General features: G+C 49.8%; 1 protein-coding gene across 1 annotated transcript in view; it reads right to left on the bottom strand.

The window, feature by feature from the left end:
* Positions 1-13293, bottom strand: part of CAPN5 (calpain 5) — a gene marked incomplete at its 3' end in the record, with an annotated part of 32215 nt that extends 18922 nt beyond the window's left edge. The window contains exon 1 of the mRNA XM_009696542.1: positions 13132-13293. Coding sequence (XP_009694844.1) covers positions 13132-13293 — 162 coding nt within the window. The remainder of the gene's footprint in view (positions 1-13131) is intronic.
* Positions 13294-13652: the final 359 nt, after the last annotated feature.

The following is a 13652-nucleotide window of genomic DNA, read 5'->3' as shown; positions in this document are numbered from 1 at the left end:
ACACAATTTCCTTCCAAATGCATTTAGACCAGAAAATACCACTCTCATCTTCTCCAGCCAGTCCAATTCTACACAGGGTAGTAATGAGGAAATCACCCTCTAATTGGCTTTATAATTGGTGAACTGTCTTATCACAAATGTTTCCCAGCACAGATTTCTGAGCTTTAGATTCACTGGGGATCTGGATCGTGTCAAACCAGCTGCGGGGAGGGAAAAAGCTAAAGGGAGAAAATAGCTATGTGAGATACAACATCTGCTGCATGCCAGGATCACTTTTTGCTAACAAGACTTTGCAAGGAGCAGACCGGTCTAATTGCATTGCAGAGCCTGGCTGTTTCAGGAACAATGCTTTCACTCAGACTTGCAAAATCAGCAAGATGATGTATTAGCATGGCTGCACTTCTCCTCTCCTGGGCGATGGGGAACCAAAGGGATCCTGTGTCTTAAATGTCACTCACAGAGCCAAGAGAGCAAGAGGTGTCCAAGCACGGCTGACACAAAGGTCCCTGCGCTGCCTTGCTGCAGGTATCTGCATTGAGATGTGATTCTGCAAAAAGGGCAATTAAAAAATTTGCATCAGGGCGACATAGGGAAGGGAAATAGGGTGTGTTCAGAAAACCAGGGATCCATGTTTTCAGAGGGATTATTATACAATCATAAAATCATGGAATGCTTTGGGTTGGAAGGACCTTTAAAGGCCATCTAGTCCAACCCCCCTGCCATGAGCAGGGACATCTTCAACCACATCAGGTTGCTCAGAGCCCCATCCAACCTGACCTGGAATGTGTCCAGGGATGGGGCATTGACCCCCTCTCTGGGCAACCTCTGCCAGTGTTTTACCAGGCCTCATCATAAAAAATTCATTCCTTATATCTAGTCTGAATCTACCCTTGTTTAGTTTAAAACCATGACACTTTGTCCTACTGCTACAGGCCCTACTAAAAAATATATTCTCAGTGGCTTGGCTTCACATCAAAGGGTAGAATCACAGAATCATAGAATCTTTATGGTTGAAAGAGACCTCAAAGATCATGAAGTCCAACCGTATACCTGATGCCACCATGCCCGCTAAACCCACTAAACCATGTCTTGAAGCGCCACATCTAAACGTTTTTTGAACACCTCCAGGGATGGTGACTCCACCACCTCCCTGGGGAGCCCGTTCCAATGCCTAACGACTCTTACAGTGACGAAGTTCTTTCTAATGTCCAGCCTGAACCTCCCCTGGCACAACTTGAGACCGTTTCCTCTTGTCCTATCGCTAGGTTTGGTTGGTAATATCTACACTCCGTGAAACTGTTTGTGGGGGTTTGTATTGCCTCCGTCAGGCATCCCTAATGCTAATCCACCCAGAGTATCTCATTGTATACACATTTGTATCTGTTATCAGCTCCCACGCCACGCAGAAGGCATTCGACACTCCACCTACAGCAAACAGGACTCGCTTGTAAAGGGAGACATCAAAAAAATACACTCCCCACCAACCCCATGACTCTGCTTTGTGTACCTCAGCACTACACCGTGCCATTTGTTTTGGCACCAGGAAGACCGGGGACAGCAGCAAACAACATCTAAAGGTCAATTTGCAAGCTTAGCAGCCTTGACAGGTCCTTCTGCGGTTTTTTCTTCCGGGTATCCAAAGTACAAAGGCACCAAAAAGGTCTCTCTTAAAGCAATGAGATGTAGAGAGACACAACATGCTTTGAGAGCACTGCACCCAGGAGCAGACAGAGGGGGAGAAAAATGGGAAGGAGACTGGAACAAGCACAGAGACCTTGGACCCACCGTTCCTATTCCTCCTGCCTGCACTCTCCAGGGATGCACTCTTGGAAAGTCTCACCGTTACTCAACCCAGAACTCTGGTCTCTGCCCAGCCAAGACTGACACAGAGGCCACCACAGCCTGGCTTTTAGCATCTCCATGCATTCAGATGTAGCCCCCCCTGGACTGCCTCTCCCACAGCGAGCTCTTTCATTACGTCTGGTTGCAGAGCCGCTAAGAAACGATACTCCCTGGATCCTGACAGCCCTGAGATCTGCAGATCTCAGCATGGAAGCAGAAAAGTCTTCACATGCCTCGCCGCTAAACTGCCGGGTGGGATGTTCAGAGCAGTGAGATGATGTGCCCCAGATGACCCCATCCAGAGGCAGAAGTGGTCCCTCCTGGTTTCAAGTCCCAGAGCAGTCTGGTGACAGCACCAGCCGTCATTCCTTTATGGAAATGATGTCACTCGGCTCCTTTTCAGGCTGCATCACCTGAGCCAGCCTGACCCTTACAGGTGCACACAGCTACAGTCTTGAGAAGTAAAGGAGAGGACACTGAGCAAATGCAGCATCTCTCAGAGATGGCTCCACCTGGATCTCCTTCCCTTAAATCTTGGTACATGTAGGCATAGCCTCTAGGGAGCTACACCAAAAGGCTGGAGGAGGAGAAACAAAAACAAGCTCCCATGGCTGTTTTAACTTTAACACCCTGTGATAGATATACCCCTCCAATCCACCACAGTGCTGCTGGCCACCTTCTCCCAAGTCCCCCCATCCTCTATTATATCCCAGTCCTGAGCTCTCCTATGGATTTCTTTTGACCAAGCTCCCTTGGGATGGTGCTAACGATTTGCAGGGCTTGGCAGCATCATGGGTTTAAAACACACCCACCCTTCAAAGCCCGTCCTCTCACCATGGTATGCTGCACCCTCAATTGCACCAGCACTTCTAGTTGTGGGCTCTAATCTCAACCAGAGGAATGGCTTTGGCTTGAAACTCTCTGCATCAGGCCCCAAACTTGTTCTTGGGAGGTTCACAGTCACGCTGGTACATGTGAGGGACCATGAACCACAGGCACGAGCCATGAGGATGTTCCACAGCTTGCACCACTTTTGAGCCATCAGCCCCCACCCTGGAAGACACGGTGGTGGGGATGTGTTGGTGGAAAGGGAGAAACCTATTCAAGTAAGCCCTGCTGTGAGAAACCACAGTATTTCGGGAGGAATGGTCCAAAACCACCCACTCATCACAGAGCTATTGTGAAATCCTGGAGCGAGCTGATGTGGCCATGAGCTGGACTGCACCATTTCTGTCTCCGAGCGACATCATTCAGTTTTGGCACTTGTGCCTGCTGCCTGCATCTTAATTCCTGTGTGTCACTGAAAGCCAATCTTCTAAACCAGGATTTATGAATCTAAATCACGCAGGTTTTTTGTTCTGTTTGGTCTTTTTTTTTTTTTTAATTATCCTGAGAGCCAAGTTATTGATGGGAAAAGAAAGAACCCGAAGCCGCAAAGAAAGGAAAGTTACCTCCACCCTTCACTGTGCATATCTCAGATCAAAACCTCCTAAATACTTTTCCACGGGGGTACCTCCCACACCCCCTTGAGCCATATGTCCCAGGGTGAGGAACTGCCCTTTGGTTTGTGATTGTGTCATATTTATAGCACTGCAGCACCTCAATCCAAGACTAGGACTTGACCTCACCACAGTCCAAATTAATCCCTGAGTATGCAATGACGATGAAGAGGTTACCATGAGTTCAAGCAATTTAAAGAAATGACTTCCAGCCCACACCTAATTCTGGTTATTCATACCCTGGGTGTAGCTTTGCAAACAGAGAAACCCGCTTTATGAGATAACCACCCTCTCAATTCTATCATGTGGACTCATGAGCTTCTGTTAGCTGGGAGAAGGGACAAAGAGGGGCATTATTTAAAGAAAATGATTCAGTATTCAGCCACCAGGAAAAGGCTGAGCTCCTGCCACTGATGAGAGAAGGAAGTGGAGAGGAACTTGGCAGCAGGGTTGGCCGTAAGGACCCAGCACTGGTTGGCACCTCCAAGGGGGGTGTTCACCAAAAAGGATGAATCCTGTATTTAACAACCAGCGGGGATCTTCCCATGGGGCCATGGGCTCGAGTCAGGAAATCACAGGAATTCACAGAGACATCAAATTCAAGCAAGCTTCATCTCTCCTTGGTAACACCACTTTCCCCTACGGTGACGTCCTCCTGATCTGCTCGACTTTCCCAGTAACACAGGCAATACGCAGCATTTCCAGACGAGACTTTGGAGCCTTCAACTCACGCTCAGTTGGCTGCCAGGTTACCGAGAGACACAACAACGCAGGTACAGCAGCAGCAGCTCCAAGACAGGAACATGCACAAGCTTTCCCAGCAATAAGTAGCACAGGGTCTCCACACAAACTCACTATGAGGTTTACACAGGCTGTAAACAAGCTAAACATGTACGGTTATACCTTTAGCCAGTTTCTCCAGTTATTAAGCACTCTGTTTACGTTTTCCATCATTAATTCTCACACGGTTCTCTCAGTGGTACTTGTATCAGGCCACAGTCAAGCTTTAACCATCCATGACCACTCTCCATTAAGATGGTTTGTCCACCCTTTTCCTTCTTGGAGGGGAACTGGGAGGAATGCATCACCGAATGGTGGTTTCTTCCCAAAGATCTAGAAATAATAAAGATATGAGATGCTTTGTTTCAAATCTACACGAACCCCTTGACACAGGTCACCCTTCCCAAGCGGCAGTCTGTTGCCTTGTTGGTCAACACAGCTCCTGCTGGTCCCAGCTATCACCCGAAGGGGACAGATGCTTCAGCTCACCTTTGCTGACCTGATTTCTTCTCATGAGACCTGAGCAAGACACGACCAGCCTTGAGGGGTGGAGAAGTGGCGCCAGGTTGCCCCCGCCCCACAGGGACTGGGAACAGTGGCTGAAACACTGATCTCCTTTAGGGCACCTGAGAAGCCAGGGCCAAAAAGGCGGTGAAGGCAGAGCATTTTGCAAACTCCCATGAGGGCATCACCCTGGGGTGCTGCTTTTGGCTGTACTTTCTATGCTGAAGGATAGTCTACAAGGGACCTATTGGTGGGTTTTCACAGCAATCAGCATCCAGATGGGGGTGTGAAGGGGTCAACAGATCACACAGGTTGGCTCCTCGCTGTGCAGTCTTGGCCCTGGTGAGCTCAGCTACTGAGCACCTGTGCTGTGCTCCAGGGCACTGCCAACACCTAAAGGTTTTGTCCTGTCTCAAGGATGCTTTTCCTTCTCCTCCACTTCTCCAAGTGCCCCAGTTCAAGACTGTCTTGTCCGTAGAGGTGCCTGGGACGTAGCAGGGAGCTGAGCACCGGGTCCCTATAGCCGCAGATGGCAGGTTGGCGACAGATGGCCATGAGCATGGGTAGGGTGGTCAAGCAGGGCAGCACCATCCCAAGGAATTCATCCCCCCATTGCACAGTGTTTCAGGACACACAGGTCTAAATGATTGCATTGGGCAAAGTGCCTTCGCTTAGGACAAAAATCCCACCCTACCATGCTTCCCTGCACCGCACATTTCAGTCTGCCTCATATCCAGGTCTTTAATCTTTGTAGGGCTTAGGGGCAGTATTTGCACAGTCTCTGTGTTAAATTATATATATCAGAGGAGAAACAGTGCCATTCCACTTACTGTCAAACTGCGACGGGGTTTTATTTTAAAAAGGGACGACTTGGAGAATTTAATGCTCCGTACAAATAATTCAGATGGCGTCAAGTCATTTTGGCAGCAAGGAAAGGACAAGCCCTTGCCCTGGGGTGTTTACAAAGACAGACGCTTACTGCATTTATTCGTCCCCGGTCAAGACATCGATGCTTCTGGACTGGACAGGAGTCCAGGCTCTGCTGAGTGAGGCAAGAAGGGAAGATGATGGAGAGAGGGTTTGTCCCTGTTTCTTTACAGGTGTAGGTATCCCTCTGCCCCAATCACATAGGCATTACAGGGTTACCATATATTTAAAGGGAACAGAAATGCAGAAGCAAGCAAATGTGCACACAAGATCCAAGGGGTGTAAGCTGAAGCTAAGCCAATTCATACACACACACAAAAAAAGCAAATCCTGAGACAGAACCGGACTCCAGAGCAAGTGATCCAGAGCCACAGTGGATTTTCCTCTCCTGGAAAAACAAAACTGGATGGTGCTTAGAGGAAGCAGGTCAAGTTTAGTTCAACAGGGAGTTAATGCAAGGAAGTGCCGTGCCCTCTCGCTATGCAGAAATTAGCAGACACATCGACAACGGTCCCCTCTGGCTTTGAATTCGCCAGACCAAGGAAACGGCTCCTTTTCTGCCCCAACCGCAGGGCCAGCATGGCTCCAGCTGTCATCCTCCCACCAACATCTCCTATTTCTTTCTTTCTTTAACCACTTCTTGCAGCAGTGGGACTCAACCCTCGGTTTTACTGCATCTCATGTTTTATTTTCCTTCTGCAAGAAGCAGCACCGTGCCTGATTGAGCCTCTGCAAGGGGACTTTGCCAGGGCTTCGGCAAAAGGCACTTCTTCCAGCAGGGCCAAGCCTGCCCTTAACACAGGCAAATTGCCCCAAAGTCCCATTGTCTCTGAGGGCTCAAAAATTAGAGCTCACAGGTGGTGCAGCACCTCCCAGCTTGCACCAAGATTAAGGGCTGGGCTGATCCAGGCCATACCTACCTCTGTACCTGCTCCGCAGGTTGAATGTGCCCCTCTGGCACCCCAGAGCCAAATCTGGGAGGATTTGCACCATTCCCTCCCATGGAGCTCAGAGGGCTGTGGATGCCCAAGGCTCCTTTCTGCAATACCCTCTGCTATTGTTATGCTCTTCCCCTTTATCCATTTCTAGACACCGACACGCAGTTGCATTAAGAGCAGGCAATGAATCTAATCCACTGATTTTATTGTTGCTTTTGCATTTAAGGCCATGTCCTTCTGATGCCAAGGACAGAGCGGACTGGCTGGCTAATTTCTTATCGAAGGCTGCAGTGAGCCATATTCATGTCGGGCAGCTTATCACGCCTTATCCTCTTTGGGGCAAAGGGGGAGAGCATATTTGCCTGGTACCATGGGGCCATGGCCCTGGGAGGATCCAGCAAGATCTGCTGGAACACATCCAGGGTCAGCATCATGTTTAATGAGAGGAGAGACCTTTTAAAATAAGCATAAATAATAACAAAGATTCTCTTGTCCATCCTTGATGGGAAGGGATGGGGGAGCCTGTGAATGGCTTAAAAAACATAAAACAAAGGTCAATTCAGAGATTGCATTAAATGGTGACCAAATCCTTTCCTGGCAAGGCGCGACCAGACTGGCAATCAGCTCCAGGCTTTACTGAAAACGGCAGATAAATTAACAGGCGAGTGGCTCATAAATTCTTAAGCTGAGAAACGCAAAGGTCTGGAAGGACTCTGACTCCCGTGACGGGTCACAGACAGATGACAGACTCTGCTCGGAGGAGACGAACCCTCAGTCCACCCAGCAGCACAGAGGAACCTCAGCATCAATGCTAACCACAAGCATCCTTCGGGCAGGACCAAATCTGAGCGAGACAGGCCAAAAAGCTGCAAAAAGCTGAGCAAAGACATCCCTGGAGCGCAGGTGCCAGAGGTTAATATTTCTGGCAGAAGAAGCTCCAAGTGGGGCACCAGAATGTTATTGCTCCCAATAACCATTACCATTTTAATTGCCTCCGTGCGCCTGCTTCGGGTGAGCTCTCAGAGCAAAGAACTGCGAGAACTTAACCTCTGTCTTCCCCATTATCTTCACCCTTGTGTTTTTGCCAGCTTCCCAGCCTGCACTATACACTGGGGAAAAGACCTTTTAATGCAGAAACTCGCAAGCAGGCAAGTGCCGGTCCTGCTTTTAGTGAATTAGTTCATTGACTCCTTTCCCCTTCCAGGAAAACCCCACGGGGATTGATTGTATAACCCTCACTCAGCAAGCAAAAGGAGCTAAGTGCTTAATAACACAAGGAAAAGGGGATCTGAGAGATGCTCTCCCATCCTGCAACATCTCTTCATCCTCCATACACCATAGCATTGAATTCAGGAGACAATGGATATAACGGACAAAACCCCTACACACAAGTCAGGCTAGATATATGTCAGGCCAACAGGGAAGTGGCTACTGAAAAATGGTATTTTCTCAGTTTCTACAAGATGATTCCTCTTGTCTGGCTGGAAAAAAAACCCCACGGCTGTGAATGAGAGCATCTGGCCTGAAAACACCACGGCCCTACTGCCCTAAGACCACCTGCTTCCCACAACCCTTCCCAAAACACCTGGCCTCTCTGTCTCCCCCAAAACTATTCTGACTCTCAGACTTTCCCCTCCAAATGACATTGCCTTCATCCAGATAAAATAACACTGCCATTTAGCAAGAATCTACCTTTATGCTGTTTAATCAGCAACAACCTCCCTTGACAATTCTTGCAGAGGTAACTCGGTTCTTGCAAGCAAATACTGGAGAGATATAAAAATAGTGAGAAACAGGGTTGGAGGGCAAAACTCTTCCCCTGAAGATGGGAGGGTGTAGACTTCATGCAAGAGAGTTTCTCTGGTGGTTGCAAACAGCCAGGCTTGAACTCACAGTGCAGAGGTGCAGCTCAGGTTCAACCATCACCACACATCACCTTGAGCTACCCAGTCACTGCGACAACAGCCTGCTTGGAAACCCTTCTGCTTCATCACAGCTTCTCATTACATCACTTTTGGTGCAGTTCAGCACTGAGTTCTCACCTGGTCCCCTCCCAGCATCTTCGGGATCTTTTGTCCCAACCACTTTGCATCTTACGGAAGATGCACCGCTGTGGACAGGGTCAGGACAGGGAGGAAACAACCTTCTCCAGTCTCAACTTCACTCCCTGGGAAGAGCTGAAGGACCAGAGCATGCAGTTCACCTGGTTCAACATCACATCTGTGCATGGCGTAAGCCTCCCACCAGGCTTCATGTGCTTCCCACAGGAGCATAGTGATGCCCAGATCTGTCCTGGCTAGTGACCAGCCTCGGCAGCAGGTCATCGCTTGGTGGGCCGAACCTGAACCACATGGGCCTCCTTGCTGCAGACAGAAAACAAGCCCTGGCTAAAGCCCAGGGGTATTAATCACCCTAATTTAACCCTGTACCAATCCCACAGCATCACTGGAAGTGGCCTGTACCCAAGCAGAGAGTTTGGGCCAGTGACGATTAGAAGAGATGAACTGTTTTCCCACAGGGCAGGTGACCCTCTTCCACCCCGGACCATCACTGTTTTTTCCCCAGGGGATCAACAGACACAGCTGGGTGCCCCAGATCTTCCCTTATTTCTGCCACCCAGCCTGCATCTCATCTGTTCCCTTCCCCTTTTGTCAGTACCATCCCTCCCAAAAATTACTTAGCCCCCAAAAGCCCAGACCAGCTCACCCAATGCACAGACTAAAACTCCTGCTCTCGTGCTGCACTGCCAGCTTTCCTGTCCCAAACAGGGAGGGCAAAACCCAGAGCCTGAGGATCAGGCTAAGACCTTCTTTATGGGTAGTACTACTTGCCTGAATACAGAGATCTCCCTCTTCTTTGTATGGTAGCAGGTAGAGCGCAAGGGAAAGGAGTTTCAAGCAAGGTACTGGGATTTGGGCTTAGCCTAAACAGCTAGGTTTAATTTCTAATGCAACAGCCAAGTGCTGCTGCCAGAAAGCCTCTGATACTGCCCTAGCCAGCTCCAAAATCTGCTTTGGTACAGCAATGAGCAGCCAGTCTCCTTTTTAAGTGGATGCACTAAACCAACGCTCTTCAGGACCCCCCTCCCAGCTCAGGCTGATGCTCCGGCTTCCCTCCCCCCGATCCACTCAAGTAATTAGCTTTCTGGCTTCGCCACGCTGCATCCGAAGATGTCCGGCAAACAACCACTGAAGCCAAAGCCCGATTAAAGGGCTCAAACAGCTGTTCCCTCTGCAAAGATCTGGCATCGAAAGCAGGGCTCAAGGCCAGGGGAAAGCAGGGGAGGGAGGGAGGACATCCCGCTGGAAAGAATAAGGCTGAGCCTGTTCCAGGAAAGGCTGCAACGCCAGATGCGGGAGGAAGCTGAAGCAAAACAGCCTGACCTAGGAAGGGTTATTCATGAGCTGTTCCAACAAAGCCCTTCAGCCTCCCTTTTTCCTCCCTGCCCAGAAAAACCTCAAGCAAGAGGGGTAGAACTGCACAGATTGTGGGGTTGGTTTTTTTTTGTTTTAGCTAAAGCATCCTCAGGCTTTGGGAGAGTGGAGAGGAGCAGAAAGGATGAGGGCAGATCCTGGTTGGGAAGGAAGGGATGCACACAGAAGGGATGGGCTGTTTCGATCTCTACTAGCACCATGTAAATACCTGGGACTGAGATCCTGCCTCTCAAAGCCGGGACTGAGTTCACTACAGCTACTTTTCACATCCAAGTGCTTTGCCTGTAAAACTTAGCTCCTACGTATCACTTCACAGATCGTAAGTGACCTTTCTGACAGCTTTTATTTCCACTCTCCACCCACTCTGCTCTCCCAGCAAAGCTAGAGGCATAGTGAGCTCTTAGGTTGCATCACACAGTTTCAGCTGAAACTCTCCAAAACAAACCATGGCCACGGCCCTGAGAGATAACAGCGGTGTGTACACGCCATCCCCTCCCTGCAGACAGCGGCCCTGGGACCGGCAGACTTCATTTCTGGGCCAGGAAGTCCCCAAAAACAGCATTTGCCAAAAGCTGGGAGTATCACTCTGGGTTTTTTTTCTAAACAAGAATAAAATGTGATCATCTACGGAAAGATTTGCTGGTTGTAACAGAAGGAGGATGCTGTAGGGACTCAGTGTGGCTTAATAACTGCTTGTGTGGTAATTGCACAGTACAGAGTAGTTGATTTGAATTTCATGGACATTTTGGACCCTACCGAATACTGCATTAAATTGGAGAAGCTGATGGTGTTTCCCAGCTCTCTTGCAGACAGCAAAGTAGTGAGATAGATCTCAAGATCCCTAACACTTAGATGAACCTCATTTGCTTTCTTGCAGAAGATGTTGGGACCTTTTGCTGGGCTTTCTCCCTTAAAGACCTGGTATGAATTCAGGCAGAATTGGGTCCAGCAACTAAAAATGTCACTTTGCATTGGCTGGCACAAAGCAGTTCTTCTCCCCATGAAATTCAGTCAATTTGCCAAAATAAACAACTGAAAGAAAGAACCTGGAGAAATCCTTTAGCGAAAGAGCCTTCTGGAAACTTTAGCAGTAACCAGGGCAGATCTGAGCTCAAACTCTTTTTTTATGGTGATTTTGTGGTCAAGGCAGTTAGACAGGTCTGATCAAACGATCCTACCAGACAGTGGCATCAAGGAGTCTGTTGTTGCTCAGGACCAACTCCTTCTGGTGCTGAAATTGCTGGCAAAGGTCCCTTCATCTGGTGCAGAAGCAGCTAAAGAGGGACCAGCCCCACGTCTAGTTAAGCACACAGGACCTTGTTTGGACTTGGGACCCACTTCCAGCACCCATTCCCACTGCCAGCCCATGCCAGAAAAAGCCCCTGTTCAACCATCCTCTGCTAATTGCTTTACCTTTAAAGGTCCCTTCCAACCCAAACTATTCGATGATTTTATGAAAATGCAGAGCTGGCTGGTGGGAAAGAGCTTGAACTCACTCCATGCTTCAGCAGGGATGGGCTTGGACTAGATGAGCAGGCCACCTTGCAGGTGAAGACCAGGAGGTCCAGAAAGCCTTCTTAGAAAGAACTCATGCTCTTCAGAGCAAGGCAGCAAGAGGATGACATCTTGCTGGCTGACCTCATGTCTCCCTAAGCAAGAGTGGATGCTACATGCCTGAACATCAAGGGCTGCAAGTGAGCTGAAAGCCAGAAGAGAAAATGGAGAAAAGCTCTGAGACACAGATGGTCAGCACAAGATGAGCAAACTTTGCCCCTCTACAACTGGATCCAACGCTCTGTCATTAGACATGGGGCTGAATTAATGTGTGTGTCTCTGAATGCAAACCAGCAAGGGGGTGTCAAATACGTCCCTACCCTTTAGTCCCAGAGAAAGCTGTTGCAAAAGTCTCAGGCATCACCTACCTGCTATATAAATGGGATGTGCAAGGTGTGTTTATGTTGTCCCCCACAATGCAACCAAACCATGGTGGGCCCTATCTTCAGAAGGCAGCTGTGCCCAGAGCATCTTTCCACTCCAGCAGACATGGGGAATAAACTAAAAAACACGCAGAGCTTTGCACAAATCCTGTGTCCAGGCAGAGCTGGTGTGGAAAAGCCCACGGCAGAACAGAGGGAAGTGAGACCTCCTCCCACGAGGAGCACGGTGCGATGCTGGGGGACTCAACCCCTCCTGCCACACAGAAAGAGTCAGTTCAGCTCCATCCCTGCCTTTACACAAAGCCTTTTTGTCCACCCTTCCAGACTGCCCTCACCCAGACAGACGCAGCACTGTCTTGCGAAAGGCCAGCTGATCTTCTGGGCTGCCAGAGGGGATGAAGATGACAATGGCAGCTCAGGCAACCCTGCCACGCTGAAATGTCACCAAGCTGCGTGCAAAACAGCACGGGCTGGGCAGAGAGGATTGCTTCTCCCCGCAGGCAAGGAAGGAAACCCAGGTGTGTTAGATGTTGTGATATTGCTTCTCCCCAGATGCAATTATCATTGCTCCCTGGGACTCCTTGTATTTCCTGGTAGTCGGAGAAGTGGCCTCATGGTCAACCCCACGCAGATGGCCATACCAGGACATACAAGTTCCCCATAGTGCCCTCGGGCCCTGATGTGCATCTTTTGGGCAGGCACTGAGGACAGCAGAAGGGGGACAGGCAGCACTGGGGACAGGCAACGTTACCCTCAGCCTCCTACAACCTGCCTCCATGGCAGACACAGCAGCGCGGAGGACATGCAGAATGCTTTTTGCAGAGGACATGGGTGGTGCACCTCTCAAAGACCCCAAAACCACCTCACCTACCCAAAGCTTATCTTCTTTTCCCTTTCCAAATGGACCACCAAGAGTATTCAGAGATAACACTTTGTTTTGCTGGACCCGCTAGGCTTAACAAGAGTATCCAACACCAACCTGGCTGCAAACCATCTCTCTGTTTTACGCATGGGGAAACTGAGTCACAGAGAAGCCTCCTTTGCTCTCAGACCTCACGGGTAGAACAGCCTGGACCTGGGTGCAGAAGGTCTCCCTAGTATCCCAGAGGCTCACAATACCAAGCCAGGGCAAATAAACCTTGCTGGGGGGAGGCGATGTTGTCTGGGGCTTGGCATCCTTGGTGAAGGATGCACTGTGCATTTTCAGGGATACCTGAGAGCAGAGATGGTGGAAAGCAGTGTTGAGGGGCAAGGGGACGGGTGCACTTACTTTTGGTCGCTTCCACTGGATGCCCTGGATCCTTGACTTGTAGAAAAGCGAGTCATCGTTGGCGGGGAAAAGCGGGTCCTCAAAGAGCCGCTTCCGTCGCTGACACTCCTTCTTCAGGGAGGCGTAGCGCTGGTTCTCGTATGGCTTCACCAAGGAAAACATCCTTCCCCACCGGCCCTGGGAGGACAGGCAGAGCAGGGGTGAGATGGGGCAGGGTCTGGCCAGGGACACTCAATCCTCCTCTGCAGCATCTGAGTGGCAGGACCAAGACATGGTGGCTGGAGAGAACCATCCAGCCTCTGTCTCTGCCTTTCCCCAGATCTCGCTGTCCTACATCGCTACACCCCACATTTATAGTCCCATGAAGCACCTCTGGCTCACTCCAGGAGGTATCAGTGTGCTTCATCACTAACTTAAAGAGGCAGGGAAAATCCTGCATCCAAATGCGGAGAGACAGATGACTCCTCTAAGCCCAAGCGTACCTTGCTGAGCCCCTGGACGCGGGACTCCCATTTACCTCC

The sequence above is a fragment of the Cariama cristata genome, unplaced genomic scaffold (genome assembly GCF_000690535.1).
Source record: "Cariama cristata isolate BGI_N322 unplaced genomic scaffold, ASM69053v1 scaffold18343, whole genome shotgun sequence".
Lineage (NCBI taxonomy): Eukaryota > Metazoa > Chordata > Aves > Cariamiformes > Cariamidae > Cariama > Cariama cristata.
The sequence above is the reverse complement of the archived record's forward strand: the minus strand, read 5'-3'. Positions and strand labels throughout refer to the sequence as shown.